At 33.9% G+C, this 27,513-nt stretch overlaps 4 protein-coding genes across 6 annotated transcripts; 2 read left to right on the top strand and 2 right to left on the bottom strand.

Moving 5' to 3' along the window:
- Positions 1-1,707: 1,707 nt before the first annotated feature.
- On the bottom strand, positions 1,708-4,742 carry LOC115721907 (multiple organellar RNA editing factor 3, mitochondrial). Of its 3 annotated transcripts, none has more exons than XR_004012715.2 (5): positions 4,319-4,742; positions 4,136-4,233; positions 3,820-3,885; positions 3,279-3,722; positions 1,708-1,796 (listed from the first exon to the last, which is right to left on the bottom strand). XR_004012715.2 is itself a non-coding variant. In XM_030651010.2 (4 exons), exons 1-4 carry the CDS (start codon positions 4,678-4,680, stop codon positions 3,604-3,606), a joined length of 645 nt encoding a protein of 214 aa, XP_030506870.2. In that variant the 5' UTR covers positions 4,681-4,742; the 3' UTR covers positions 3,081-3,603. The 3 variants fall into 3 exon arrangements, 1 of the variants encoding a protein (XP_030506870.2); XR_004012714.2 differs by lacking the exon at positions 1,708-1,796 and adding an exon at positions 2,575-3,019; XM_030651010.2 differs by lacking the exon at positions 1,708-1,796 and having other exon boundaries at positions 3,081-3,722.
- Positions 4,743-5,627: 885 nt separating this feature from the next.
- Positions 5,628-9,329, bottom strand: LOC115723504 (exopolygalacturonase-like). Its single transcript, XM_030653000.2, has 5 exons — positions 8,695-9,329; positions 6,878-7,192; positions 6,505-6,794; positions 6,170-6,392; positions 5,628-6,078 (listed from the first exon to the last, which is right to left on the bottom strand). The coding sequence occupies exons 1-5, from the start codon at positions 8,908-8,910 to the stop codon at positions 5,848-5,850; spliced, it is 1,275 nt and encodes a 424-aa protein (XP_030508860.2). The 5' UTR covers positions 8,911-9,329; the 3' UTR covers positions 5,628-5,847.
- Positions 9,330-13,534: 4,205 nt separating this feature from the next.
- LOC133031189 (uncharacterized) lies at positions 13,535-14,242 on the top strand. The gene has a single exon (XM_061104627.1). It carries the CDS (start codon positions 13,535-13,537, stop codon positions 14,240-14,242), a length of 708 nt encoding a protein of 235 aa, XP_060960610.1.
- A 134-nt stretch (positions 14,243-14,376) lies between these two features.
- Positions 14,377-16,998, top strand: LOC133031188 (uncharacterized). The gene has a single exon (XM_061104626.1). The coding sequence runs from the start codon at positions 14,377-14,379 to the stop codon at positions 16,996-16,998; it is 2,622 nt and encodes an 873-aa protein (XP_060960609.1).
- The last annotated feature ends 10,515 nt before the right edge of the window (positions 16,999-27,513 follow it).

Below are 27,513 nucleotides of genomic sequence, written 5' to 3'. Positions count from 1 at the left end.
TTGCCGGCTGTTTCTCGACCTTAGAGTGTGATTCTAGTCGAATCTTGTTGATTCCTACAATTTTTTCGATTTTGTTGAGGTTGTTGCTTTTCATCTGCTTAAGTGTTCTTTTCTTTTCTGTCTTCTTTCTTATATGACTATGGGGTTACTCGAGGTTTTGGTGCTGCATGTGTCGCTGACGACTGTCATACTTTTTTTTTTTGGTCAGCTGCCAAGGGTTTTGGTTTGGCTGGCTTTGACTTCTAGGTTTGAGATTTTGGAGTTGTTTGAGAGACTCGGATTAGTGTTGGATCTGGGGTTCGTAATTCAATTTTCACGGTGGTTGTAGGGATAGGCTGGTGGGGTGGTTGTTGAGTCCGCATGGTGGTCTTTGGATTAGGTTTTGTGGCTTTAGAGTGCCTCGGAGATTTGAGTTGCTCATTGACTCAGAATTAGATATTCGTTGTTGTTAATCTTAGTGTTATGTTTAATTTTATTTTCAATAATAATGTTACTACACTACCTTGTTACTGTTATGGTAATATGATTTTGTTTATTTATAGTAGGAGATTTTAGTTTTTTTTTTTTATTGACATTAGAAGAATCTCAATTGACTCAAAAAATACGTTTGTGCTAGTAACATGAATATCCTTATCCATGTGCAGATCTTGAGGATTATTAAATTTTTATTAGTATTATAGTTTATAGTGCAATTGTTTGTTACTATTGTTATTGTTATGGTTGGTCGTTTGGTGATATTTTTTTATCCTAGATTGAATAACAGAATTGTCATTATTCAATCTTTATTGGAAGATTTTCAAAAATTTGCTCTGGGCTTAATTATTATAAAAATTAAATATTTGTACTTACTTTACATAAAAAAAATTATTGGTATTTTAGTTGAATGTGATACTATAATTTTCATTCATATTTTTATCTAGTTGATTCTCAATTTTAAGTATTATATGTTCTACATGTATTATTATTATTATTAATAAAAAATTGAAATATGTGTTATTTGCATGTATGCTCTTAACCTTTGCTCATTGGTCATCACCTAAAATTACCACTTGAGAAAGATAGTATTTTTTAGTTAGTTAGACCTCTATTTTGATAATTATTTTTCCAAAAAGAAAAGAGCTATTTTGATATTAAATAAAAATTGAGATGTGTTCAAAATAAAAATAAAAATAAAAATAAAAATAAAAATTGAGATGTGCATGTGACTGAATCATATTTTATTAATTAAGTTTAACAAAAGTTATTTACAAAACAGGTTAAAACAATTTTGAAAGCGCAATAAAATTTTCTTTCTAAGATAAGAAAACAACTAGTTAGTATTACTTCTCTCAAAAATTTCAGGAAATTTCATTAAATCTTTTTTTTATTTTTTGAATGGAAGATGTGATATTATTATTAACCAACAAAATCAGTTACCAAACAAGGTAACAAATCGGTAGGAATAAATTCCATACCGAAACGACGACCAGGAAATAATATGGAAGCTCTTGCAAAGTTATGAGCTACCACATTAGCTGATCGTTTCACAAACAACACGGAGACAAAAGGCAAATCAATAATGAGTTGCTTACAAATAGAAGTAACTTGACCAAAAGGAGAGATCATTTGAATAGAGCTTCGCAGTGCTTGAATAACCACTAGGCAGTTAGTTTCAATGACCACTCTTTGCCATGCATTTTCTTTGGTCCAACTCAAAGCTTCACGTACTCCGATAGCTTCAGCCAATTCGGGTGTAGCATTCCCCTCGAAAAGATCCATTCGGCCTTGAACTAGAAAGCCATGGTGGTCACGAGCCACTAAGCCAATTCCGACACATTTTTAATTTTTAAATGTTCATCATTTTTAATTTTTAATACCCTAAAAAAAACCATTTTAATACAAACAAATAATTAATTTTTATATTAATAGATAATATATCCGACACATTTAATATTTAAACGTTTCCAAAATATTCTTTTTAAGAAGGTACTAGTTTTAGCATAATATCTCATTATAACCTATAAATCATTCATGCAATTAAGCCAATTATTCTAACCAGTCTAGTCCTAGTTACTCCATTAATACTATGTTTGGTAAGAACCATAGAAAAATTTGGAAGAAAAAAATAATATTTTTCTTTTACATTGTTTGGTAAACAAGGATAGAAAGTGTTCTTATATGAAAATTACTACCTTATTTATATAATTTTAATTTTAAAAATTATTAGTGAGAGTAATTTAATAAATTTACATATGTATAATTGTTATCTTTCATTTTCTCTTCAGGACATTTTTCTCTTTCACCAATTTCCCTCTCATACCAAACACACTAATTTTTATATTCTCTCCACTTTTCTTTCCTTCTATTTTTCCACTATACCAAACATAGGGTAAAGCTTGTTCTAATTTCAAACATGATTAAAAAAAGCTCAAAAATCCAAATCCTGTCCACAATGGCAAACATTTTATAAAAATAGGAGCTGTTTGATATCTAGAAAAGCCAGAGAGTTAAACATCTTTCTTTTTTTCAAAAATGGTATCTTTTATCAACACTAACATGTCTGGAACTGTAAGCCTTAACAGAAAACTGATTGGCACAGACAGCTTACTCAGAAGATAGAGATGACTGGTAAACTAAACCATATACTCCTAGCTCTGTCACATAATAGATCATATATCAAATCAAACTATTCCATTATGTCCATGTAGACAGATAAGAAAGTATTCTGCAAGATTTCATTCAAAACAAACATCAAGCAAAGTTGCAGAAAGAAGCATTATACTCTTCATCAGCTCTAGACTCTGTTCAGCACAGGTAGGTGAAATTAGCAGATTTGAGCAGACCAAGCACTTATGAAATTAGTATAATTTTAGCCAATGTTGAAAACACCATAAAGTTTAAAGTAACAAACCATCATTTTCAACACTAGAAATCTTATCCCGCTACACCACTCCGAGCATATGAATGAAATCATTCAAAGATGATGAAAGGCAAAAAATTGATAGGAGAGGAGTCTTGATAGTTTAAGGTTATTCCAATTCTACAGTTGAAAGCAAAAAGAAGTAAAATTTCACAAATAAATAAGAGAAGAAGAAGCACCATTACTTGCAAATATTCACCTCTATTAACTTGAACAAAAGCAGATAGCATGTTTAAGTTCATCTTACATAGTTAAGAGAATTTTAAACAAAGATCTAAGAAGTAAAGTTCATAATTCAATATCTTAACTACTAAAATATTTGTTGAAAATCTCAAAAATTATTTGTAAGACATTTACTTATTTCGTGTAGAAGACCTACCAAGTCAACCTCGAGCGTCACCCTGAGCAACTGTTGATGCACAGTCCAACTCCATTTTCTTCAATTACAGAGTGTACTGCATAATTTGTTTTTTGCTCATGTTCTAACATAGTTTGTAATGGTTGAACCCTTTAAATAACACATGTTTTCAGCCAAGGAAGAATGCCCCATGTACAGTAAAGCATGATAATCTTGATCACGAAACTGCTGTATTTGTTTTCCAGCCACATAAGAATATTTCAAGCTATTGTTGATTCCATAAAAGTGGTCAAAAGGAGTTGGAGTGTATTTCAACTCATCAGAGTTTTGTTTTGAGTCTCTCCTTTCACCCTGTTCTACGCCTATCATTCCTCACTCGAGGCCTGTTCCGAGATGGTTGCTGTTGTCTATCAGTGAACCTGAACTGTGGTCTAGGTATGACTTTCCCATCAATGAACAAATCTCCTAAATTCAGCGGAAAAGAAAAATCAGTACTTACAGAAAAGACTAGCCCCAAAAAATATTATAAACTCCAAAAACTTAAATTCATTGACAAACTCACCTCCATAATCTTTGTTGGGAACGTCAAGATATGAATCCGGTAAAACCCAAAGAACACCAGGTTGTGCTATCCAACCAAAATAACAGATCAGACAAATTCTAGAAAAGAGTATATTGCAAAGCTTTAAATCATCATATAACATGAAAGACCAAGATAACCAATACATTCAATGAAAATGATAAAAATAAGATCAAAGCACAGAACACCATAAACTCAAAATCTTATCAACAGAATAACATCTCTTAAACATAAATGGTTAAATGAAGCCATTAATAACAACAAAAATTACAAAAGCAATGTAGTAATATTAATATACCTTTAAGCTTGATGGAAAACTCCTCTGAAATCAAAGCACCAAAACCAGTATACGTAGAAGTGGAAACAGAGTAAATCTTCTTCATTGCCTCCTCCTCACTGAAACATACAAAAATAAATCCATTTAAATACTCTCTTATTTGTCCTCGAATTTCAATGATTAACAATAGAGTTAGCGTACTACCTTCCCAGAACCGAAGCAAGGGTTTTGACGAAAGAATTGACCATTTCATCTTCGGAGGGTTTGGGGTCGTTGGCGAACTCCATTACAACAAGCCAGTGCTCGTAGTCACAGCCATCGAGAAGAATGGTTTCTTTAGGCGGGCGGTTGGTCCAGTTTGGAGAAGGGTCGTTCAGCGGCGAGTATCCAGAGCCGGAAGTCTTGAACCGGAGCGGCATTTTGACTGAGTCGGGGATGAGTTGGGATTGTTGGTTGAGAAGCGCCAAAGCAAAGCGATTGCGAAGCGAGAGTGAGGTAGAATAAAAGGGAGAATACGTCCTAGTGAGGATGGACCCTAAGCTACGCCTGGCGGCGGAGTACGCCATTGTTGATGCTTGGAAGCTGAGTTGAGTTGAGTCTCGTTCTGAAACGTGAAATGAGAAATAGTTGTCGTTTAATGTTTTATTAAAAAGAATAGTTGTCGTTTATTTTTTTTGGTAGAAAGTTGTCGTTTAGTTAAACAGTACCAAAAGAGTACTATTTGTCGTTAAACTTGAACCGGCTGCATCAAACGACATGTTCTTCAATATTATTTTATGGTAGTTTTATAACATTTAATTTTAACTAATATATAATAATTAAAATATGCCATAAAAAATATATTTAAAAATTACTTAAGTGAAAAAAATCTTATATGTTATATACGTTATTTCTATTTTTTTTAAAAGAATAATTTCTAGTCTAAAAACTAAAATTAAGAAAAATAAATGCTATAATTTTTAAATTTTTTATATTTAATTTAATTACTTTACTAATTCTTTCCTCATTTTAAGCTTAAAAAATATAACTTTTCTTTTTAAATTTTAGCAACTAATTAAGTCATCCCAACTATCATAAACATATTTTAATTGTTATATATAATAAACATTTTAATTAAAACTAGGCCAATATGGTGACATGTATCATTTTAATCAAACTTAATATATACTTGATCTAACAAGGAGTGAACTCTAACAAATTATTAACTTAATATTTATTTTACCACCAAATAAATATTTTATGTTACAAATTAAATTAACTAGTTCAATTTTTTTTCTATTATTATTTTTGTAAATTGGTAATTAATTTTTATTTATGTTATATGTGCATTTTAGAGAAATACTAGAGGCACCCATGGTGTTCAAAATTACATAAAGTGTCATATTACTGTTAGAAAATTAAGTGTGGAGTTCCACATATTTAAAGTTAATAACTATAATGAAACATTATTGTCACAATTGTTATAGTATTTAATATAACTGATACTTAATAATAAACATCTAGTTAGTATAGATGAATTATTATGGATCCAATTTTTCATTTAGAACAAAAATCCTCATCATTTTCACCCTTGTACATTATACACAATCAAATCAATCTCAAATATTAGTAAGTAGTTGAATAACATATATATTTATATGTAGATCATCATCAGGAGGGGTCATCAGGAGGAGGAATTAAATTCATCTTATATAATTAATTGCTTAATGAATTAATTAATAATATCAATGCAACTAATTATGACAAGTTACACGTGGGCTTTGTAAGCCACCAAAAGTGCTGACTCTTGCATTGGCACACGTGGCAGTGATGGGTCCATTTCCTATATGTTTCAAATTGATGTTGAATAGGTGAATATTCTCACACTGATATTGTGGGCTACACATCAAATTCACACCCACTTCTGAGCTCGAAGTTCCTCTTATGTTTATGTATTGAATGTTACTAATCTTTACTCGAGATGGCTTCACAAACAAAACAAAATTAAAATATTATTAACACATAATTTATTAGGATTAATTAATTAATTAATTAATAATTAATCTAAGTGTATACCTGTTTCTTGCAACCACTTGGACAATATCCTTGGTCGATGATGATGGGGTTTCTTACATTATCCATAACTAGGTCTTGGAAAATCATACCAGTTGCTAAACTTGGAGTTGAACCTGGCCATGTCTTGATTCTAATTCCATTATCTGTTTTCAAAAATGTGGTGTTCTTTACTGTAATTCCTCTAACATCTTCCTCATTCTCATATTTTCCCAGGCTACCAATGCTGCATGTCTCACCATTAAAAAAAAATAGTCAAATTTTATACTAAAATTCACTTTTCTTAAATGAAATTTTTAGAGTGAAGCATTCAAAGCTATATTTTAAGGTAGAATTACCTAATGCCATGTCCAGGGCCACAAGTAACTTTGTTGATGGCAACATCGGTGGAGCCCTTGATCATACCAATGCAATCATCACCAGTAGCAATGATAGTTTTGCTTACTTTGACATTGATTGAGGTACTAATATGAACTCCATCAGTATTTGGGCTATCACCTGGGGCAACTATATGAAGCCTCTTTAGCCTAATGTTCTGAGAATTTGTTATGAATATGTGAACCCCTTTGCTATCTGCTGATGTAAACCCTCTCAAGATAGCATTTGACACTTTATTCAACTTTATGTTCTGCATTATTATTATTTAATTAATTCAATATATTCATAACAAGAAGAAAACAAAAACTAGAAATTAATAATATTTTCTCTTACAGAGGGGAGTTGAACACAGTCATTGTTGTTTTTGCAGTCGTTATATTTCCAAGCAGATTCACCTTGGCCATCGAAAGCGCCACCACCGGTGACGATTAATCCGTCGATGTTTTCGAATTGAAACCATGCAGGTTCTTCATAGAGGGAAATATCTGTATCACCTTTTAATGTGCCTGAAACTTGAACAATTATAGGGCTTGGACCAATGCATGGCCCTGCAAATATGAGTGGTCCTAGAGCATAAACCCCTGGTGGGATGAGAACTCTGGCTCTTCCTTTGAAGTGGCATGCTGCAACCCATGTTTTCATGAAAGCCTGCATTATATTTTTCATTATAAACTTCTTACTTCTTATCCAAATAAATTTTATTAGGAATTGCTATATAGTCTTAGAGGATTACTACACCTTATTATAATAATTAGACTAATTAGAATTTTTGCATTCTGTTTGACATGTATCAAATTAAGTCCTTTGAATTTTTTTAGCGGTTGAAAATTCTCTTAAACTATTGTGATTGTTGGATTTAAAGACATTTCTCTAATTTCATTTAATTTTACTAATTTTGTGTGATTGTCCATGTACTAAATCATGTTTCCTAAACTTTGATATATATCTACCAATTCATGCCCCATAAACTTTGAATTGTAACAAATCAAGTCCCCTCATCTTTCATCTATGTTAGACTTTCCTTACTAAAATTAGAAAAAAGTCATTAAATCTAACAATGTTAATAGTTTAAAAGGATTTTTAACGGTCTTGAAAGTTTAAGGGGTATGATTTGGTAAATGTTTTAGTTCAAGAGTAAAACTCCTAATTAATCTAATAATTACTTAATACAAGTATGACAATATATCTAGTTTTGTAAATGGTTTGTTTTTATTGTTTTTGTAAGGCCAATGTGGCTAGTTTTTTTGTATGGCCAATGTGGCTAGTTTTCTTTGTACGGCCAATGTGGTTAGTTTTGGTTTTGTAAGGCCAGTATGGCTATTTTTGTTTTGTAAGGCTAGTATGGCTAGTTTTTGGTTTTGTAAGGCCAGTATGGCTAGTTTTAATCTTGTAAGTGTAATCACCGTCTGGAATGGAGATGAAAATAGATAAGTATCTACGTCAGAGAATTCTATGTGACTATTTATATAAAATTTCATATTTTATTTTATTTTATTTATAAGGAAAATTTCATTTTTTTATTAAATATTTATTATGTATTAATTAATTTCTCTTTATTTTGCAGGTGTTTTACTAGTGGTTCGGAAGTGACAACTCTCAGTTTTGAGGTTTTCTTTTCTGATATTATGGTTTTATTGTCTAGCTCTCCTAGGGTATCTCTGCATGCTCTTAGGATAGACAATAAACTATTATAGATGGAAGAAAATTCTCCTCTCTTGTGTAATCCTTTGTTACGCTTTGTTATTTTAACTTTGTATCGGTTACCCTACAAAAAAAAAAAAAAAAAAAAAAAAAAGTATGACAATGTGCTAGCTAGACATGCTAGTTTTAGCCGGCCCTTATCAGTTACATATTTTTCTTATAACATGTTATGATATTTTTTTTAATAAAATTTTTGCCCTTACTAGAAATCTCAAGAGGAAAAAAGACTGCCAAGGATATTGTCTTTGATTAAGACAAGGAGGGTAGCTAGGCTACTAAATCTTATATGCCCATCTTCCAAATAGTGGAATGACACCTCTAAGAAATCATTACAATGAAAGATAACATTTTCTAACAACAATATCTAATAGAGAGTTACAATAATGCTATTTCAATCATTCTTGGAATAAGTTTCTGATCAAACAAAACAAATATATACATTTCCTTACCTGTGTATTATCTTTTCTTCCATTTGGGATGGCTCCAAAGTTCTTGACATTAAATATTTTCTCACCAGGAACAGCTTTACTGCCCAATCTGGTACCCCTTAACGTATCACGACTTGGAGGCAATAGTGGTTTTTTGGCCTCACAATTGATCACAGCATAAAGACAAAAAGATATGATCAGACTGATAATGGTATGGCAAATTTTTAATCTAGACATTATTAATAATTATATATATATATATGGATATAAACTAAATTGAAAAGAGTTCTTAATTTTTAGTTCCTATAATCATTTCTTCATTACCAGAATTAAAAAGCCTCCCTAGCTAGGAGGCTAGCGCGTTTATTAAAAAAAGTAAAGTAATAAAATAAAAATATATATCCAAATAATTTGAGGGTGACCTCTTTTTGTGACTCAATTAAAATCTTATACATATAATCCCTTGTTTTGGGTAAAGATATTGTTACTATAATGCTAATTTCGGAGGTGTTTTAACTCTACGGAACATATTGATCATTGAGTTGGTTTAATCTTTTTTGGCTAAAGTTAGTGATTTTAGCCTATTTCTTCTCATTGAAACTTTCTGTCTTGGCCACAAATTTAACTACAAAATCTCTGATGATTAGATTCAGCAGTCAACTTAATATAGAATGTTTATTGAGGTTATATTAATATATACATAATATTTTGATTTAGTTGTTAATTTATTTATATGCCTGAAAAGAAATTAACCAATTAAATATCATGGCATTATCTAGTTAAATTACTATTGGTGAATTTAGAAATTGTCTCTTTGGCATGCAGAAACTTCAAATGCAAACTCAAATGACTATATAAATATTAGAGAGTACATTGATAATATATGAAACTAAATACCATATACAAGATGCATAAAGACTGATGGACACAACAATCTGGTACAAAATCTATACAAATTTAGTGAAAAACTTTTATTTTTGGTGTACAACTCTAATAATTCACACAAAATATCACATAATTTTTTTTTTTTTTTTATAAAATTAATATATTTTACTTAAAAGATGTCACATTTTATATTATTTATATTAATAACCTAAAATATCTACTTTATGATTTATCATGCTTGCTAGTAAGAATTTAAAATATTAAAATAATTTAGTAAAATAAAATATTTATTATAATTTTTTTTAACAATGAATTTAATATTTTACTATTAAATTATTATTTTACTTAATATTTATTTTTATTTATGTTATTTTTTTTAGTTTTATAATTTAGTGTTATATTATTTTTTTATTTTATTTAATATTATTATTTTTGTTATTATTATATTATATTTTTAACTATGTTAGAATTTTAAAGTTATTATTTTTGTGATAAATATTAATTTAAAAACTAAAATGTAAGATTAGTTTTTAAAATTAAACAAAATAAGAGCTAAAAATTATGATGGTGGTGGGGATGATCGGGGATGGTGGAGATGATGATAGTGGTAGGGATGCCCAGGTTTTGGTGGAGAATAAGAGAAAGAAAAAGATGATGAAGAAGAAAAGAGAGAAAGAAATGGGGAAAAAGGAGCTTTGGTTCGAATTTTGTTGATTTAACTTTTGCTGGTAAAGTTAGGCTCGCCGGCAAAAGTTTTAACCTAAACTAAAACTGAAATGCAACATTTTATTTAATGCAAAATATTTTGCCAGCGAGCTTAACCTTGCCGGAAAAACTTTTTCACCTAATTTTTTGTGCACGTTTTTACTGCGCATGAATTAAATTGCTAAAAATTTCACAATTTTTGCCAGCGCATTTACTCGCACGGAAAAGGTGAAAAATATTTATTAACTTTTGCTTACAAAAGTGAAATCAAATCGCCAAAACTTACCTCCTTTTGGCAGTTGGTTTACCGTCCACTTTTTACCAGTGAAATTACTTTATTTCGCTGGCATAGGTCACTTATGCCAACAAAATAACTCGCTGGTATAGAAGTTTCCCAAAGTGAAATAGGGGATAATTTTGCCACCTTTTGCCAGGGAGGTTAATGAACCGCCGACAAAAGTTAACTTTTATCGGCATAGTTCATAAAATGCGTCAGCAAAAGCCCTTTTTCTTGTAGTGTCTTCAAATTCAATTGTTATATTTTAATTAATTGTGATAATGAGAGTAATTCGAATTCAAAGTTTAAATCTACGAATAAAAAACATACTAGTTTGAACTTATATATATATATATTAAATATGTATGTAAATTATATATTAAATATATAATTAAAACACACATGTATATATATAAAACTCTCTTCATTGAGTTGGCCAGATTAGTTCGAGTTGACATTATTTTTAACCTGTTCAATATAAAGATTGGGTGGGTTATATTTTCCTCCAATTTTTATTTTTTGTCGTGTTATCTTAGTTTGGTTCGGAGAGGTTATTCAAGTTGGGTGGTTTATAAAAGTTCATGTACACCCATACCTGGTATACTGTGATGTGTGATTTAATAAAAAATTATGTTACAAATACAAAATGAGAAACTGTCTTCCCATTTAATCAAATTGCTTGAAGTAGGAATCAACTTCGACCCTAGACCCTAGACCCGAACCTCAGACCCAATCGTGATCCCGACCCTAACCCTGACCCAAACCTGTACCTCAGAGCTCGAGCCAAACTAGGACCTCGAACCCATACCCCAGAGCCCAGACCTTAGACCCCAAACCCCGATATATCTCGACCTGGACCTAAACCTTGACCCGAACCCCAAACCTTGTGTTGAAAAATCTTTTACGAGAATCTTATTTACCACTCACGTATGCTGGATTAATTCTAATAACATTCTAATAAAGAATTTCCTAAAACAATAAAGCAACACATAAATGGATTAGTAGATCCTTACAGTGGTTCCAACATAATGTATTGTCTCCTTCCGTTCGGATATCTAGCCCTTGATTCTTGTCTGTAGCAGAGCATTATCAAGATCTGAACCTGAATCTTCTCATCATTCGATTGTGTTGATCACAGTCTTCTACAAAGGCCTGAGTATCACCTGGAATAATGTGGGCATAAAATTTACATTTTTTCTCTACGCAATGTCAAAAAAAAAACCTTTGCTATGAAACTCAAAAGTTTTGATATAGCCGACTGTGCAAAATCATTGCCAATAATAGTTTGCCAACAGTTTTTCACTGTCGGGAAAATTTTCCCAACATTTTTCCACCGATACCTATTCTATCCAATTTTACGATGGTCGAATAGGCATTGGCCTTAGAGACCGTAAAGAGTCACTTAGATGTACTACTGGCCCTAAAGATTTGCTAGCATCTAATGGCTCTAAAGTCACTCAGTGCTACTGCAAGAATCCATATAATGGAATTGGAATACATGAAATCCATTTTATGTATTTGTTCCTTATCAGATTTTACCATTTTTTGTTTAAAGGACAATAGTTTATTGTCACTAGTGTCACCAATCAATAAGTTGATTATATTATCCAAATTATAACAAGTTGAGTTCCTTAAAACCCTTCCACTATATGACATGTAGTATTATGACTTGTCTGATGAGAAACAACATCGATATTTCCTATGTAGATGATAATAGAACATCTCTTGGAGTCAATTTTGATAACTTCTCTTCTACTACAAGTCTTCTACGCATTTGTACAAATATAGGTACATCCAAACTACTATAATTAATTAATTGTTCTAGCTTTCATTCTTTATTACTAAGGTCATGAGTAAGGGAACTCTTAGATTTTATATAATGAGGTAAATTATAGTAGCTTAGTATAATATGCAAGTTATGATTTAAAAGTGGCGAATGAAATGGATGAGAAAAATGAATTCTCTTAAAGAAATTGACTCAGTGGAGGTTTCAGGCCAAAGGGTGAGTGGGGCTACGTCAGAATCTCAGATGGTGACGAAGAAGGGGACCGTTGGTACAAAGGACAAGGGGAGTGGGCAAAAACGTAAAGATGTTCATGGTGGCACGTCCACTATCCCCATGGCTGATCTGCAGTGTACGGGAAAAGATATTGCAAAGGTGACAGATGGTATTTCGTTGCAACCTGATACGCTTGTGCGAAATGTGGAAAACGTGGGCAATAGGCAACTGGAAATGGTTACTAATGAAGTTGGGCCTAATTATTTGAATATTCCTACTCCAGACTTTTCGTTAGGGCATGAAGATAGTGATTCGATTCTGGATATTGGGCCTACTATTGCCCAAACTTTGGATATACCCCACTCGTGGTTATGTAGATCCCAAAGGCCTCATGACTTTCCAGAGCCCACCCCAATTAGATGGCCCAATGACGATCTTGAAGCCCAAAAGATGTTCTTTCAACTTTATGGACCGGATGCTACTGATATGTACAAGGCCCAACCCTCTCTTATTTGCAACCCCCCAGATTTATCAATGATGATAATTCATTTATTGGGAACCAAGAAAAGAAAGCCCCATACATGGTATCACCCCTATCCCGCTGTTACCAATTTCCAGTTACCAGCTTGCCCTGTTTCGGAGGAGAAGAACGATGGAGAGAGCCTCTCACAAGCAGAACCTGTGGAAATGAAGAAGTTCAATATGGGTGCTCATGATAATTCGGGTAGTCGTACCAGGAAAAGCTCAAGAAGAAGTGCTTGGAAGTCTAATTCGGGGGCTACGACTTCAAACATAGGATCGGGGGTCAAGACTCGACGAGGAAGACGAAATGCAGAGAATCAGTATGGAGAGATTAATGGCGATGGAACTCAACTGGCTCAATTTTCGGGTAATTTGGAGGTGGTGTTACAAGAGGGTATCGTTAGTGAAACTCATTCGGTTCAAAATTTTGGCAAGGGCGAGGAGGCGGCCTCAAGCATGCCCCCACCATCATCATGAGGTGTCTATCCTGGAATTTTCGTGGGATTCGTAGGCCCACGACGGAGAGAACCCTTCGGGGTTTAATCCATGATACGGATGCGGAAGCTGTCTTTCTTGCTGAAACAAAGGTTGGTCTTGATGATATGTATGCTTTTATGAATCGGTTGGGTTTTTTAAATGTGATTGGTATTCCTTCTGTGGGAATTGGGGGGGGCTTTTGTCTTGCTTGGAGACAGGCGGGTTTGATTGAGGTTCAGCATATTTTTGAAACGGGGTTCCATGTTATCATTCCGGAGATGCACGGTCTACCGAAGTGGCCTTTGTTCTGTATCTATGGAACTCCCTATGTGGAGAAAAAGGAGGAGTTTTGGAAGTGGTTGACGGACACGGTTGCAGACTGCGGGGAGCCATGGGTGGTGATAGGTGATCTTAATGTCATTTTGGATGAATCCGAGAAGAGGGGGGGTAGGAAATTCTTGCCCCGTGAGGGGACTTTCTTGTGTAATTTCTTGGATGATACGGGGGGTGTTGATCTGGGTTTCCAAGGGGTTCGATGTACCTGGCAGAATGCGAGAAAAGGGATCAAAAATGTTCGGAAGCGCCTTGATAGGGGCTTAGTTGATTCCTCATGGTGCATTAACTTTCCTAATGCTAAAGTTATAAATCTTCCTATCCTTGGATCGGATCACTCTCCAATTCTTTTGATGGATAGAGGCGAGTAGAGAAAACTGAATTATCCTTTCCGCTTCCTTGAAGTGTGGACGTCGAGTTCGGAATGCGAGAAGGTTGTGGAATCTACTTGGAATTTTGAAGTCAGGGGTAGGAAGAATGAAAGATTACCTCTGAAGTCTGTAAGATGGTGCAAGGTTTTTTTGAAGACCAATCGGTTTGTCCTAACTTTAATCATACCTTTTTGTGTTTGATTCCTAAGATTACTAATGCCTCTCGATTTGATCAATTTCGGCCTATTAGCCTATGTAATTTCTGCTATAAAATCATCTCTCGTATCCTAACGGACAGATTGAAAAAAGTTATTGACAGATTAGTCTCCCCTTTCCAGTCTGCTTTCGTCCCGGGTAGATGGATAGCGGAATGTTCTATCATGGCTCAAGAGGTTCTTCAAAGTTTTAAGAGAAAGAAAGGAAAACATGGGGTGATGGCGATAAAAACTGATATGAGTAAAGTGTATGACCGCTTGGAATGGACCTTCCTCCTTCGGGTTTGGAAAGCAAATGGATTCAGCGATCATGTATGCTCTATCATCATGACTTGTGTGACCTCGGTCACTTATTCGGTCCTCCTTAATGGGGCCCCTTTGACTCCCTTCAATCCTAAACGGGGCCTTCGTCAAGGGGACCCGCTATCTCCGTTTCTTTTCATCCTGTGTAGCGAGGTCTTATCGAAGCTAATCCTTAGAGCTGAGATTAATGGGGAGTGGAATGGGGTAAAGGTGTCTCGAATGGCAACTCCGATTACACACCTATTTTATGCCGATGATGCAATCTTTTTCTGTAAGGCGAATGGCTCGAATGCGAATGCTCTTATGCAATGTATCTCTCAATACGAAGATTGGTCTGGCCAAAAGGTGAACAAACAAAAGAGTGGAGTGGTTTTTTCTCCTAATACCTCTCAAAGGTGCAAGGATGAGTTGAAGAACATGATCGGTATGAACTGCCTTCGGAGGGACGAGAAGTACTTGGATAATCCTTTTTTCTTTTCTGCTAACAAGAGAAAGGATTTCAATTTTCTTAAAGAGAAAATGATGTCTCGGTTGGAAGGATGGAGAGCAAAAAATTTGTCTCAGGCGGGTAGAACGACCTTGGTTGGCTCGGTCCTTCAGAGTATTCCGGGGTATTTTATGTCCACAGCCTTGGTCCCTAAAGCTCTTTGTGAAGAGTTGGATAGGATTGTTGCTCGTTTCTGGTGGGTGGGGAATTCGGCTAAGGATAGATACAGAGCTTTTAAAAGTTGGCAGGAGATTTGCCAACCCAAGCGTTGTGGTGGTTTGGGTTTGAGAAGATTTAGTGACATTAATAAGGCTATGTTGGCCAAGCTTTGTTGGATGGTTCTTACGGGCATGGATAAGGCTTGGGTTAAGTTGATGGAGGCTAGATATTGTCATGTTGCGGATGCTTGGAGAGTGGAGAAAAGAGCTGGTGATTCGAGAGCTTGGCTGGGAATTATAGAGGCTACAAATATATGTACTGCTGGGGCTGGTGTTTTGATTGGCGGTGGGGAGTCAGATCTTTGGGAGAGACCGTGCGTCCCTGGGAAATCTATGGAGGAGGTTCGAGATAGTTTCCATTACTCTAGAAGACATGCTTTTATTAGGGTCTCGGATCTTTTCATGGAAGGCTCTAGAGTGTGGAATGAAGAATTGATAAGGGAAAGTTTCGATGAAGAAGTGGCAATGTCCATTTTGCGAATCAGGCCTTTGGAGACTAGTGAAGACATCATTTTTTGGAAAGGATCAAAGTCAGGGGTGTATACTGTCAAAAGCGGGTATTGGTTAAGTCAACACAGTAGATTCAAGAATCCTAATCGCGTTTGGGAAAAGCTTTGGCGGTCTAAGATTCATCAAAGATTAAAGCTTTTTCTTTGGAAAACATGGTCCGATGTTCTGCCTTCGAAACAACGTTTAGGATTGGTTGATAACACTTGTTCCCTCTGTCATGTGGCTTCAGAATCTGCTCTTCATCTTTTTGGTTCCTGCAGTGTGGTTCGTGCGGCTTGGTTTCAGAGTCGATGGGGCATTCGTTTGGAAGATTTTCAATGGGAAACAATTATGGACTTTGGAGAATGGTGGTCTCAAGTGAGCGATGAGGACCTTCAATTGTTTGCTGCTTGCCTCTGTGAAACGGTATGGCATTGGAGGAATAAGGTAATTTTTAAAGGTAGCACATTCTCTTTAACGGGATTGATAAAGGACATTCGAAAAAGAGTTAAGGAGATGGAGTTGAGAGATGTTCCTCTGGAAGTGGCTGATCGAGTTTATTTCCATGTCCCGGTTGTGGAGAACCTGGATGAAATGCAGTGCTTTCACTGTGATGCTTCTATTCTTGATGATGCTGCTGGTGTGGCGGCTGTGGAAGTGGTTGAACCAAATGTGGGTGATTCCTGGGTGGCTTCTGAGTTCCACACGGTCTCGGGGATTCTTGAAGGGGAATTATTGGCCATTCTGCTAGCGTTGAAAGTAGCTCGAGAGCAGGGTGTAAGGAAGATCAAAATCCTTTCGGATTCCAAGGTGGCAATCATGGCTTTGAACAATGACTGTTTGCCTTATGCTTGGGGCACTTATCCTGTTTTTGAATCTTGTCGATGTGTTTGTAAGTGTTTTGATCTTGTTGTTTTTGCCCATTGCCCTCGGTCTTTGAACGGTGTGGCTGATGCGGTTGCGGGTTGGGCGAGATGTGCCAAGTCCTGCACTTCGGGTCTGCTCAAAGTTGTTGCCCCTTCGGTAGCTTTGAGTTTGTTGTAGTTCCTTTTTGCTTTCAATAAAGTTTGGTTCCTTATCAAAAAAAAAAATAAAATAAAATAAATAAAGAAATTGACTCACTATCTCGTACTGTATGAGGCAGCTTCAGAGAGATATATATACTGTTTTTCAATATAGCTAGTCACATAATTTACTTCTAGATAAGATAGAACAATATCTTTGCATGCAAAAGAAATTGTTAGTTAAAGTAAAAGGTCTATTTTGGTAAAAGCTAGAATTATGAGGAATAAGATTCCAAAATTAGTCCCACTGGCCACTGTCACATCCATTGCCTTTGATATTATCTTTTGAATCAAATAGTTAATTTTCAAGATATTAAGCTAGCTATCACGTCCAAAAATGTTGCAAGTGAATATATTTCATACAAATTAAACAGATGGAAAGTTTAATATATAAAGCACAAAGTTAGTGTCATTATTTTTTTTTTTTAAAAAAATAGCATCATCTTTCATTCCATGTCTTACTTAGCAGAATTAATAATAAAAATTCCTTAGAAATGGTTAGCATTTATATGGCTCACGTGGGGGAGGAATTTTTTTTTTAGTCATCTGTATTAGTTTAATTAAAACTGCCATTATAAAAATTTTACTTTTAGTCACAACAAAATTTGTGACTAAAATAAAATAGTTGTGACTAATTACAAATTAATATTTCTATGTTGTGACTAAAAAGTCTGTGGCTAAAAGTATTAATCACAAAAATTACAAATTATTGTGACTAAATGTGTTTTTAGTCATAATACTTGTTGTGACTAAAACTAAATTAGTGATAACTTGTGTTTAAATACTATGTTTTAGTCACAAGTAATTTTTTGTTGCGACTAAAAGTTATATACATTTTAGTCACAAAAAATTTATATTATAACTAAAAAACTGTTACTAAAAGTAGCTGTCTTTTGTATTGTACATGTTACAGACAATCAACAAAATCCACTCTCAACACCCCTTTACAACTCTCCTCTTTTACATATTACATAAAATTATCTCTTATACCCAAGCATTAAAAGTAAGAATGTAAATTTCTTTTCGAAGCTCACTACCTTAGTTTCTTTGAATCCAATTGAGAATACCTTTATATTGGTATTGATTAGAGCCAAACATCTTTTGGAGACACATCTTGTTGTAGGGACATTGAAAAAATAGGTGAAGATGTGTCTCATTCATCAAGCCACAAATCAAGCAAGTCGGCTCTACATTAATTGGATAACCATGTTATATTTGTCTTTAATTAGGCACTGCCAGACTGCTAACTAGGTTATATACCTATGTTTCAAGATGTTATATCTCTTCCAAATAGAAGAGGTACTCAACTTTTGTTCCCTATAATCACTACAAAAAACAACTATTTTTAGTAACAAATTTTTAATCACAACATAATTTTTTTGTGACTAAAAGTCACATTTACTCACAACAAAAAGTTACTTGTGACTAAAACATAGTTTTTAGATACAAGTTGTAACTAATTTACTTTTAGTCACAACAAGTATTGTGACTAAAAGTACATTTAGTTACAACAAATTGTAATTTTTGTGACTAATACCTTTAGCCACGGACTTTTTAGTCACAATATAAAATTGATGATTTATAATTAGTCACAATTTTTTTACTTTTATTTTCACAAATTTCATTGTGACTAAAAGCAATTTTTTTTAGTGAATATTTATTCACTTGTATTTTTGAGATATAGTTATCAACTCCAGAAAGATGGAACCTGGGAAATTTCTTAATATTGATAAAGAAAGTTCTTACAAGATTACAGGCTTGACAAGTTGAGATTGGTAATGCATCCAGGCCCAATCTAGCGAAACTCAAAGAAGAGGCTGAAGTGCAAAAATACTATAATAAATGTCTACTCCCAAAAGAAATTTGCTAAAGCGGAAAAGATGATAAAATGAGCCTGTCAATCCTAAGAGTGTGCTTCGAAGCACAAGTTGAGTTTCCAAATTTTGACTTCTAACATAAGATGCAAATCAAACTCATCTTCCAACAGTCAAATAATCTCTTTAGCTTGGACTAGACAATCACTACAAGATATGTCACTTTTACCAGCATAGTTCGCTACTGCGCTGGTAAAAGTTACTTTTACTAGTATTTCGCAAACTGCGCTGGTAAAAATGTCAAAGTTTTACCAGCGCACATTTACAGTGGCTAAAATCTAACTTTAACCAGCGTATTTACGCGCTGAGAAAAGTCATTTTTACCAGCACTTTTCATTTTGTGCTAGCAAAAATTCTAATACCAACGTTGATTTTGCCAACACATTAGAAGTAAATCTATTTTACGGCCAATGCAATACCAAACTTTTGCTAGCGCATCAGTGACATTTCTTGTAGTGAATTGTCAAACCAATTTGTGCCTCCTATTCCTTTTAGGGGGCGGTTACTGCTCAAAAGACAAGCCTCGCCTTTGCTTCAAACTCCTAAGTAGAATTCTTATTCCTTTGAGTTAAACTCAAAACGATCATAGCGCGGATCCCCTTACCTACATAGCCATTCTTGCAGACACGGGCATGGTTGTTTTGCGAGATTTCGCAAACTGTGTGGATCAAACATCTCTTCTGCTTGATAGGTGGTAGAAAAATTTGCTTGCAAACGATTGTTGAATTTGTTATTGAGAGGCTGACTCAATAACAAATTCAATGAAGGCATTATGATTGGTCTGAGAAAGTTTGTTTGCTAGCAAATCATACATCACTCTCTAGAACTTTAGGTCTGGCAATGAAGACATTATGATTGGTCTGAGAAGGTTTGTTTCCTCCACTTATCTGGTTTAGGTCTGACCCTATGAAGTTTTCACCAAATCTATTGTAACACACTACAAAAGAGTGACCATACTTTCTACAGACCAGGCAAGTTGGTTGAGTTGTATTGGTGTGACCTCTTCCATAAAATTTTCTAGGATTGCCACGAGGGCCTGCAAATCAACCTCCACTACCAGAATACTGATTTTGATTGCTGTGATTATTTGAGCCACGACCACGTCTTGCTGTGTTAGATCCAAAGTTGCTTTTGGTAGCAATGTTAGCTTAAGGATTAGTAGGGTTGTTTGGTTTGTTGCTGATGGTAAGTGTCTGTAACCTTTTGATTTTGTTGTCAAAACTCAAAAGTATATCTTGCGATTTCTTACCAAGTTGTGCTTAGTTTTGCTTCAATTTGGACCACGATCGAAAGGTACTCTGCATCCAGGCCAGATAACAAATTTGCTTTAAGGTGTGCCTCTGGATAAGGATCACTTGCAAGAGCAAGAATGTCATACCGATTTTTCTTTTGTCGTAGATATTTCCCATTGGGGTTGAACCTTTGGGAACAGTCTGAATCAAGGTCCTTGTGTCATCCATCTTCGATTTGGAATATGCTCCATAAAGGCTTTCCAAAGCTCTCTAGAGACCTACTGCAGAAGTGGATCCCATAGCTTCAGTGACAATTCTTTCGGTCATAGAGCTGTAAAGCCAACCCATGAGTAGTTGGTCATTAATGATCCATTGTTCATACTAGTTTCTAACTCACCTTTGTATTTAGCTTCACCAGCAATAGGAATAAATTCTGGTGGGCACATTTTAGTGCCATTGAGATATCCATGCCACATGTGTCCACGAACAATGGTGGACACCATCATCTTCCACAAGGTAAAATTATTTCTATCCAGTTTTAAAGAAAATGGTTGGTTTAGGGTGGTAATTAGTTGTTGAGAAAAAGTGTTTGGAAGCTGAGATGGGGATGCACCATTTCTGTTGGTGCTATCAGAAGAGGAGTTTTGAGATCCTCCTTTGACAGGTTGCTGTTCTTGTGGAGTAGCCATTGATAGAGGTCAATATTTTTCTCTGATACCAAGTTTAATTTTAGAGAATTTAAGTAAAAAAATTTCTCAATCCATTTTCAGGATGAGCCAGAGCCTTACTTTTATAGAGAAAAGAAATTGTACGTTACAAAAGGTAAGAAGAGCAACAACTATATTATGACTGATAGTTATAATGGGAGAATATTCTAACAGAATTGGAGAAAAGGCTAATAATTACACTCTAAAAATTAGACCACAATAATATGAATGACACATGTCACTACAAGAAATGTCACTTGCGCTGGTAAAATAGAATTTACTTGTGATGTGTTGGCAAAAGGGGATTGGCAAATCAATATTGGTATTAGAATTTTTGCCAGCATAAAGTGAAAAGTGTTGGTAAAAATGACTTTTCCCAGCGCGTAAATGCGCTGGTAAAAGTTAGATTTTAGCCACTGTAAATGTACGTGGGTAAAACTTTGACCTCTTTGCCAGCGCAGTTTGTGAAATGTGTTGGTAAAAGTATTATTTTTACCAGCGCAGTAGCCAACTGTGCTGATAAAAGTGACATTTCTTGTATTGTGTCCTAAAATAGAGAGAATAATCCAATACACCCCTAGTCTGATCTTCATATGGACCTGCAGACCAATCTATAATATATATGATAATATAAATATATATAGGAATTTATATATCAGTCAAGTTGTTAAATTGGTACGTTACCAATGGCAAGTTGAATAGTGTAATAAATAAAGTGAGCAGAACATGATTCTTTTAAGATATGTTTGTGATTAATTACTATTTACCGATATTATTCATTTACAAAAGAGAAAGAGCAATAATGGGTGAAATATCTAGAGATGTTTAAAATTATTACTTTAGCAAAAAGGGTTTGTGTGTAAGTTTTATTTCGTTTTCTAGAATAATATTATGCATGGGACCAGTTTAATTAACTAATAAAAGAACACATAATATTGGAAAAGAGCGCTATAGAATAATTTTCAAAACAAACTTTTATTATAATAAACTAAACTATATAAAATAGAATAAAGTTCAAATCTACAAAGATATAGCTAATAAATATCTATGAATAGAATAGGAAAATTAAGATTATGCCATCTATATAGCTAGTGCTCAGTCACTAATTAAAAACCCCCACTATAAAAAGAGGTAGCTAGCTATATATTACACATAAACCAATATAACACAACATAAAAATATCTATTGTGTAGAGAATAACATATTACTCCAATATATTATCTCTTTAATAATTTGTTGTTAGTATGGGAATTGATGAGATTGAGAGAGATCGTCTAGCTAAGATAGGAGCTGAAGGGTTTGCTATGATAGATGAGTTGTATGGGCGACCCGGCAGGCGACCAAGGAGGAATAATAATGGTTATGGTTCTTATGCTTATACAAGCCAAGGACCACCACCACCACCACAGCCACATGTATCTCAGCCACCACCACCACCACATTATAATCACTATCCTCATCATCAGCCTCAGGGTCAGGGTCAGGGGTATAATAGTAATAATTACCAACAAGTACTACTTCCCATGATGATGAGAAACCAGCAGGTGCTGCCGGAGCCACCCAAAAAGCATGGTGTCTTTATGATTTATAAGAATCAGCAGGGTGCCTATTAAAATCATATTATATATTCCACTACTTTATAACTATTGTATATTATATATTGTTAAGCTATATATTTATCAGATCGGTAATGCATGTTTGAAGACGAAGTATAGTTCGATCAGTACGTAGTTAATATTATGGGGTAATTATGTCTAGCGTTTCAAAATCAATGCATGCATGCATATATATATATATATATGTATATATATGCAGCCTAGTTTATTATTGTAATCAACTTCATATATATATATGATCGATCCCTCCTTTTTATATATATATATATGTTAAATTCAAGTATCATGTTATAGCAGTTAAATATATATATAGTAGTCTTTCCTATGAGTTACTATACTAAAAATAATCTCCTACAAATATATATGCACATTTGACAGTGGTAGCTACATCAGTGTTTTGTGGAATTTATATGACAGTTATTAAGTATTAACCCATAATACGGTTTTGGTAACTAGGTAACTAGGTAAATGCAATTTTTGATAATTTTTTTTTTCTAAAAGTTACTCTTTACATTTACTTCTTTTTTTTTTTTTTTTTTTTTTAATTGTAACTATTTGAGCAATCTTAGAGGGTGCAACATTATGCTAAATTATTAGTATAGAATTTCCATACTATCATACTCCAAGAACACCAAATTGCACGTTGTGCACACCAAATTATGCAATATTAGTAATGTTGGATTTTGAATTAATTTACACTAAATAATTGGTGCATATTTTTTTTTTTCATTCTCTCTTTTAATTTGTTTTAAAAATAATTATAAATTATTTGTTGACATTAATATACATAATTATATCATAAATTACTAATTAATATTTGTTTAGTAATTAAAAATTCACAAACAAGACATAGTCTTATTTAGAATTTTAATTGATTAATTAAAACCAATTAATGTAATCTACAAGAAATATTATCTCAACTAATGTAGGGACCATGAGCCTATATAATCAAGCTTTCAATAAGTAGTTCTAGAATTTATTGAGTAAATTCTCTATCTTATTAATTCCTCTCGACTCTACTATAAATTCAATAATATTGTACTCCTGATTACATAGAATGCTCTATTCACTAACAATAGATATGGTATAATTATCCATTGTCCAAATAATCAAAGATCCTCTATAGATGATTTACATCGAGTAAGGACAAATTTACCGTTCTACCCCTCAATGTATTTTATCCTTAAAACACTTAGTTTTCTATAAATGATATTTTATTAAACTAATATAATAACTGAAATAAGAACTCTTCCATTTATGTCTGTTAAGCCAAACATAAAGGAAATTATCATTTTACTTTTAAATAGTTATAGAAGCTATAGATTTCATATCTATTATTAGCGCTCCCCCTCAATTGCATACAATGTTCCCAAGATGTAAGTATTAGACCGATCTAATTGGTCAGCTTTAACGAACAAGTCAAAGAACACAAATAATACAGTTAAGCCAATACCTAACCATCTTAGGATCAATATTTATTGACCTAAGATCAACTAAGTAATATTGACTTAGAAAAGATATAAGAGTAATTAGTTTATGATATCTTCTCTACTTTCAATATCGATCCAGTCCGATGTATACTCAATATTCGATACTAGTATACGTTGCTAATGCCCTGAAAAAGACATACCACTTATCATTGTGTAAGTAAACTTTATCGTTGATTATCATGTCAGTGTAAATCCAGTGCACTGACACTAAGGAATTTGAAGCATGTAATCACAATTACTTTCTACTGTGATGACTTCACTGTAATTGTGAATAATATATTTTCTAGACTTAATAGAAATTGTATATTAAATCCATAATTATAAAAAAAAAACATTTAAACTTAAATGACTTCGAATCTTCTATTGATAGCAAATAAAATTATATTGAAATAAGTTTTTTAGGGCATAAAATCCCAACAAAAACTAACAAAATTAGAAATAAAAAAAAGCAAAAATTATAGATATCTTCAATCACGGCTAGCCTACTAATCGTCATTGACCACTAACGGTCGTCACTCCAAGCTGCAGCCACAATCACCAACCCCGAACAACAATGATCGTCGTTGATCTGCAAAAAAAAAAAAAGAAGATAATAAACGACAATTGGAACTGTTTATTCTCTGATCTATAGTAAACGGTGGTTGGGCGAGGATTTCATGGCAGTGGGAGTCGAAGGAAGACGTTAGAGACCACCTACACACAATGAGATAGATAGAGAGATGAGGGAGATGATAGAACGAGAGAAGCCAGTGATGGAGCAGTGGGAGTCGAAGGAAGACCTTCGTTGGGACAGTCATGACTCGGGCTTTGGACTTTAGAGACGTTGTTGTCTTAGGCAAAGAGATCTCATAAGTTTTTTTTTGATAGCAGCTGGCGATGAGAAACGGTTGAGGGTTGAGGCTTGTTTTTTGATTTGTAAGTTTGATAAATTCTATGCTAGGGTTTGGGTCTTTGACCCTTTATATTCTACTTTATCTTTTTGCCAAAAATAATGATATTAATAATTAATTTTTTTATTTCAAATTAAAAAAAAAACTTATTATCTCTGATTGGAAAAAAATATTAATCATTTAAAATAAGTTATTTAGAGTATTGTGAGCTTATTTTATTATTTTAAATATAAATTTAAAGTTGTGATATAGTGATGCACTAAGCAAGTCGAGACAAGTTTACCCATTCATACATGGTGAGTCACTATAGATATCAATATTTATTTTAAAAAAATGTAAAAGAAATTATGGGAGTTACTCTTTAGTACCCTTCATACTTTTAGTGACCCAGATTAGATGACACTAACATTAATTTTTATAGTCTTTTTGTGCAGGTCACTAAAACTTACCCTAACCCTTTAGTGACCCACACCTTTTATGTGAGTCATTGAAGAGTGTCACTGAAACGTAAATTTGTAGTAGTGGATACTTCTTGGATTGGATAATTGTAATTATACCGAAAGATAGCGAGAATCCTCTAATAGGCTACAAGAGGTATTGTCTTCTTTTTATAAATCTAGATTTAATCTATATATATTATATTGAGATCTTTAAGCGTATGGTTCATATTAGATAATTAAAAATTATTTTTATCAAATCTGCTTTCACTTTTCTAACTATGGACCATTAAAACTAACATGGTCCCAAATAGCTTACTTGTCCATTCCGAAAAAGTCTCGTGGAATGATAGTTGCCATTCAGAAATGTGTTCCCGGATGTCTATCATTTCCACTCCGGGTGTAGTCTTTAAGAAAGTTAGTCCTCATCCGTAAAGGAGTTCCGGATGGCTGGCTAGTTATTCCTCCTGGAAGAGTGTGTTCTGGATAGTCGACTCCAGCTGTCTCTTTTCCTATATGAGCTTTAGTTCGTTGTCCAAGAAGCATATGTCTCATCCGGAAGCACCTTATCTTGTGCTGATGTGGAGATTCTATTACAAAGAGTTTTTTTAAGTTTGTTAAGTCGTAACTAACTTAACACCTTATCTTTTGCCGACGCATCTACTAATGTCGCCGTTAAAAATTAATATGCAGACGAACCATTGTCGGCAAAAAAGGTCACCGGCAAAGCTACGCCGACGACTTCTTCTTAGTTTTGCCGGCGAGCTAATTGGTTGCTGGCAAAAGTGTTTTTTTTTTTTTTTTGTAATTATCCACCAACTTAGGATCTTCATCCTGAGCCTATAAATACCACAAACACTTATTATTTCAAGCATGCTGAATTGATAAGTTTCAAGAGGAGACTTTGAGTTTGAGAGGTGGAGAGAGGTTTGGGCTTGGGTTTTGTATGAAAAATCTTCTGTAGATGAAGAAGATTTTGTGTGAGAGTTGAAACACTTTGTAGAGATCCAACAGAGAATCTTTCTCCACTGTATTGTACATGTTCTTGCTCAATCAATAAAGAGGATTTGGTAGTGTTCTAGAACTGGAGTAGAGTTATAAATCACATTGATCTATCGGACTTGAACCAGTATATGTATCTTGATGTTAATTTTTTCGTTTTATTGCTTTAATCATTTTTGAATTTTAATATTCTATTCATCCATGTTTTCTCCGATTACTATTTTTTATTTGTTATTCTATTCATTGCTAAGAATAATATGAGCTAGCAGTGATATCCGATCCTCTCCACATATATCAAATATAAACTTTCTTCATAAAATAATATTTTAGACTGTTCTTCAACATTTAAATCAAATTTTTCATTTTAGTTTAATAGTACTATTAAGAAGTATGTTAATTAATTTTATATATTTTCTTATATCGGTAGGTTCTATTTCACTCACTTCCTCATTCTAAGATACAAGAACTTAGAAAAGATAAGTTTTATTATATATTTTTTTTCTTAAATTTTTTGCTATTTTTACTTGATTTGATACTAATCAATTTTTCGTTTGTAAATATATTGAGAAAATGAAACACATTTTAGGAATTTCTTTTTTAATATTTAAGTTTTATTGTCTGGCTTTCTGGGGTATCTCTTTCTTATGTAAGTTGTAACGTTAATGTTATGACCCATAGATTAGTTTAGCATATGCCCTTATAATAGACAATAAACTTTTATGGATGGAAAGAATCTCTTCACTTTATTTTTTTAACTTTTTCTCTAACATACACTACAACAATTTATGTTATTAGCGGTGGACTTATTAGCGGCGGAGAGTGGGGTCCGCCGCTAATAGTGGGCAAACTTTTTTTTTTTCTGAAGAGTATTAGCGGCGGGCAGTCCGCGGCAATTGCTCCGCCGCTAATACTAGTAGCGGCGGGCCCGCCGCTAGTACTCCGCCGCTAATAAATGGGCGGGATAATTCCCGCTCATTCATTTCAAACTATTAGCGGCGGGGGTCCGCCGCTAATAGTATTTTTTTTTTTTTTAAATTTTAGACTATTAGCGGCGGACCCCTGCCGCTAATAGTTCGCCGCTACACATATTATAAATACCCCCATCAGCCCCACTTCTCCAACTTTTCTTTCCATTTCAAAATTTAAAAACCCTTCAACCCCTCTTCCCCCCCAAAACCGAGCCTTCCCCATCAGCCCCACCCCGAAGCACCCCACTCGGCGCACCACCACCTCGGCGCACCACCATC

The sequence above is a fragment of the Cannabis sativa genome, chromosome 9 (assembly GCF_029168945.1).
Source record: "Cannabis sativa cultivar Pink pepper isolate KNU-18-1 chromosome 9, ASM2916894v1, whole genome shotgun sequence".
Taxonomy (NCBI): Eukaryota; Viridiplantae; Streptophyta; class Magnoliopsida; order Rosales; family Cannabaceae; genus Cannabis; species Cannabis sativa.
Note: the sequence above shows the minus strand (reverse complement) of the source record. Positions and strands in the feature narration are given on the sequence as shown.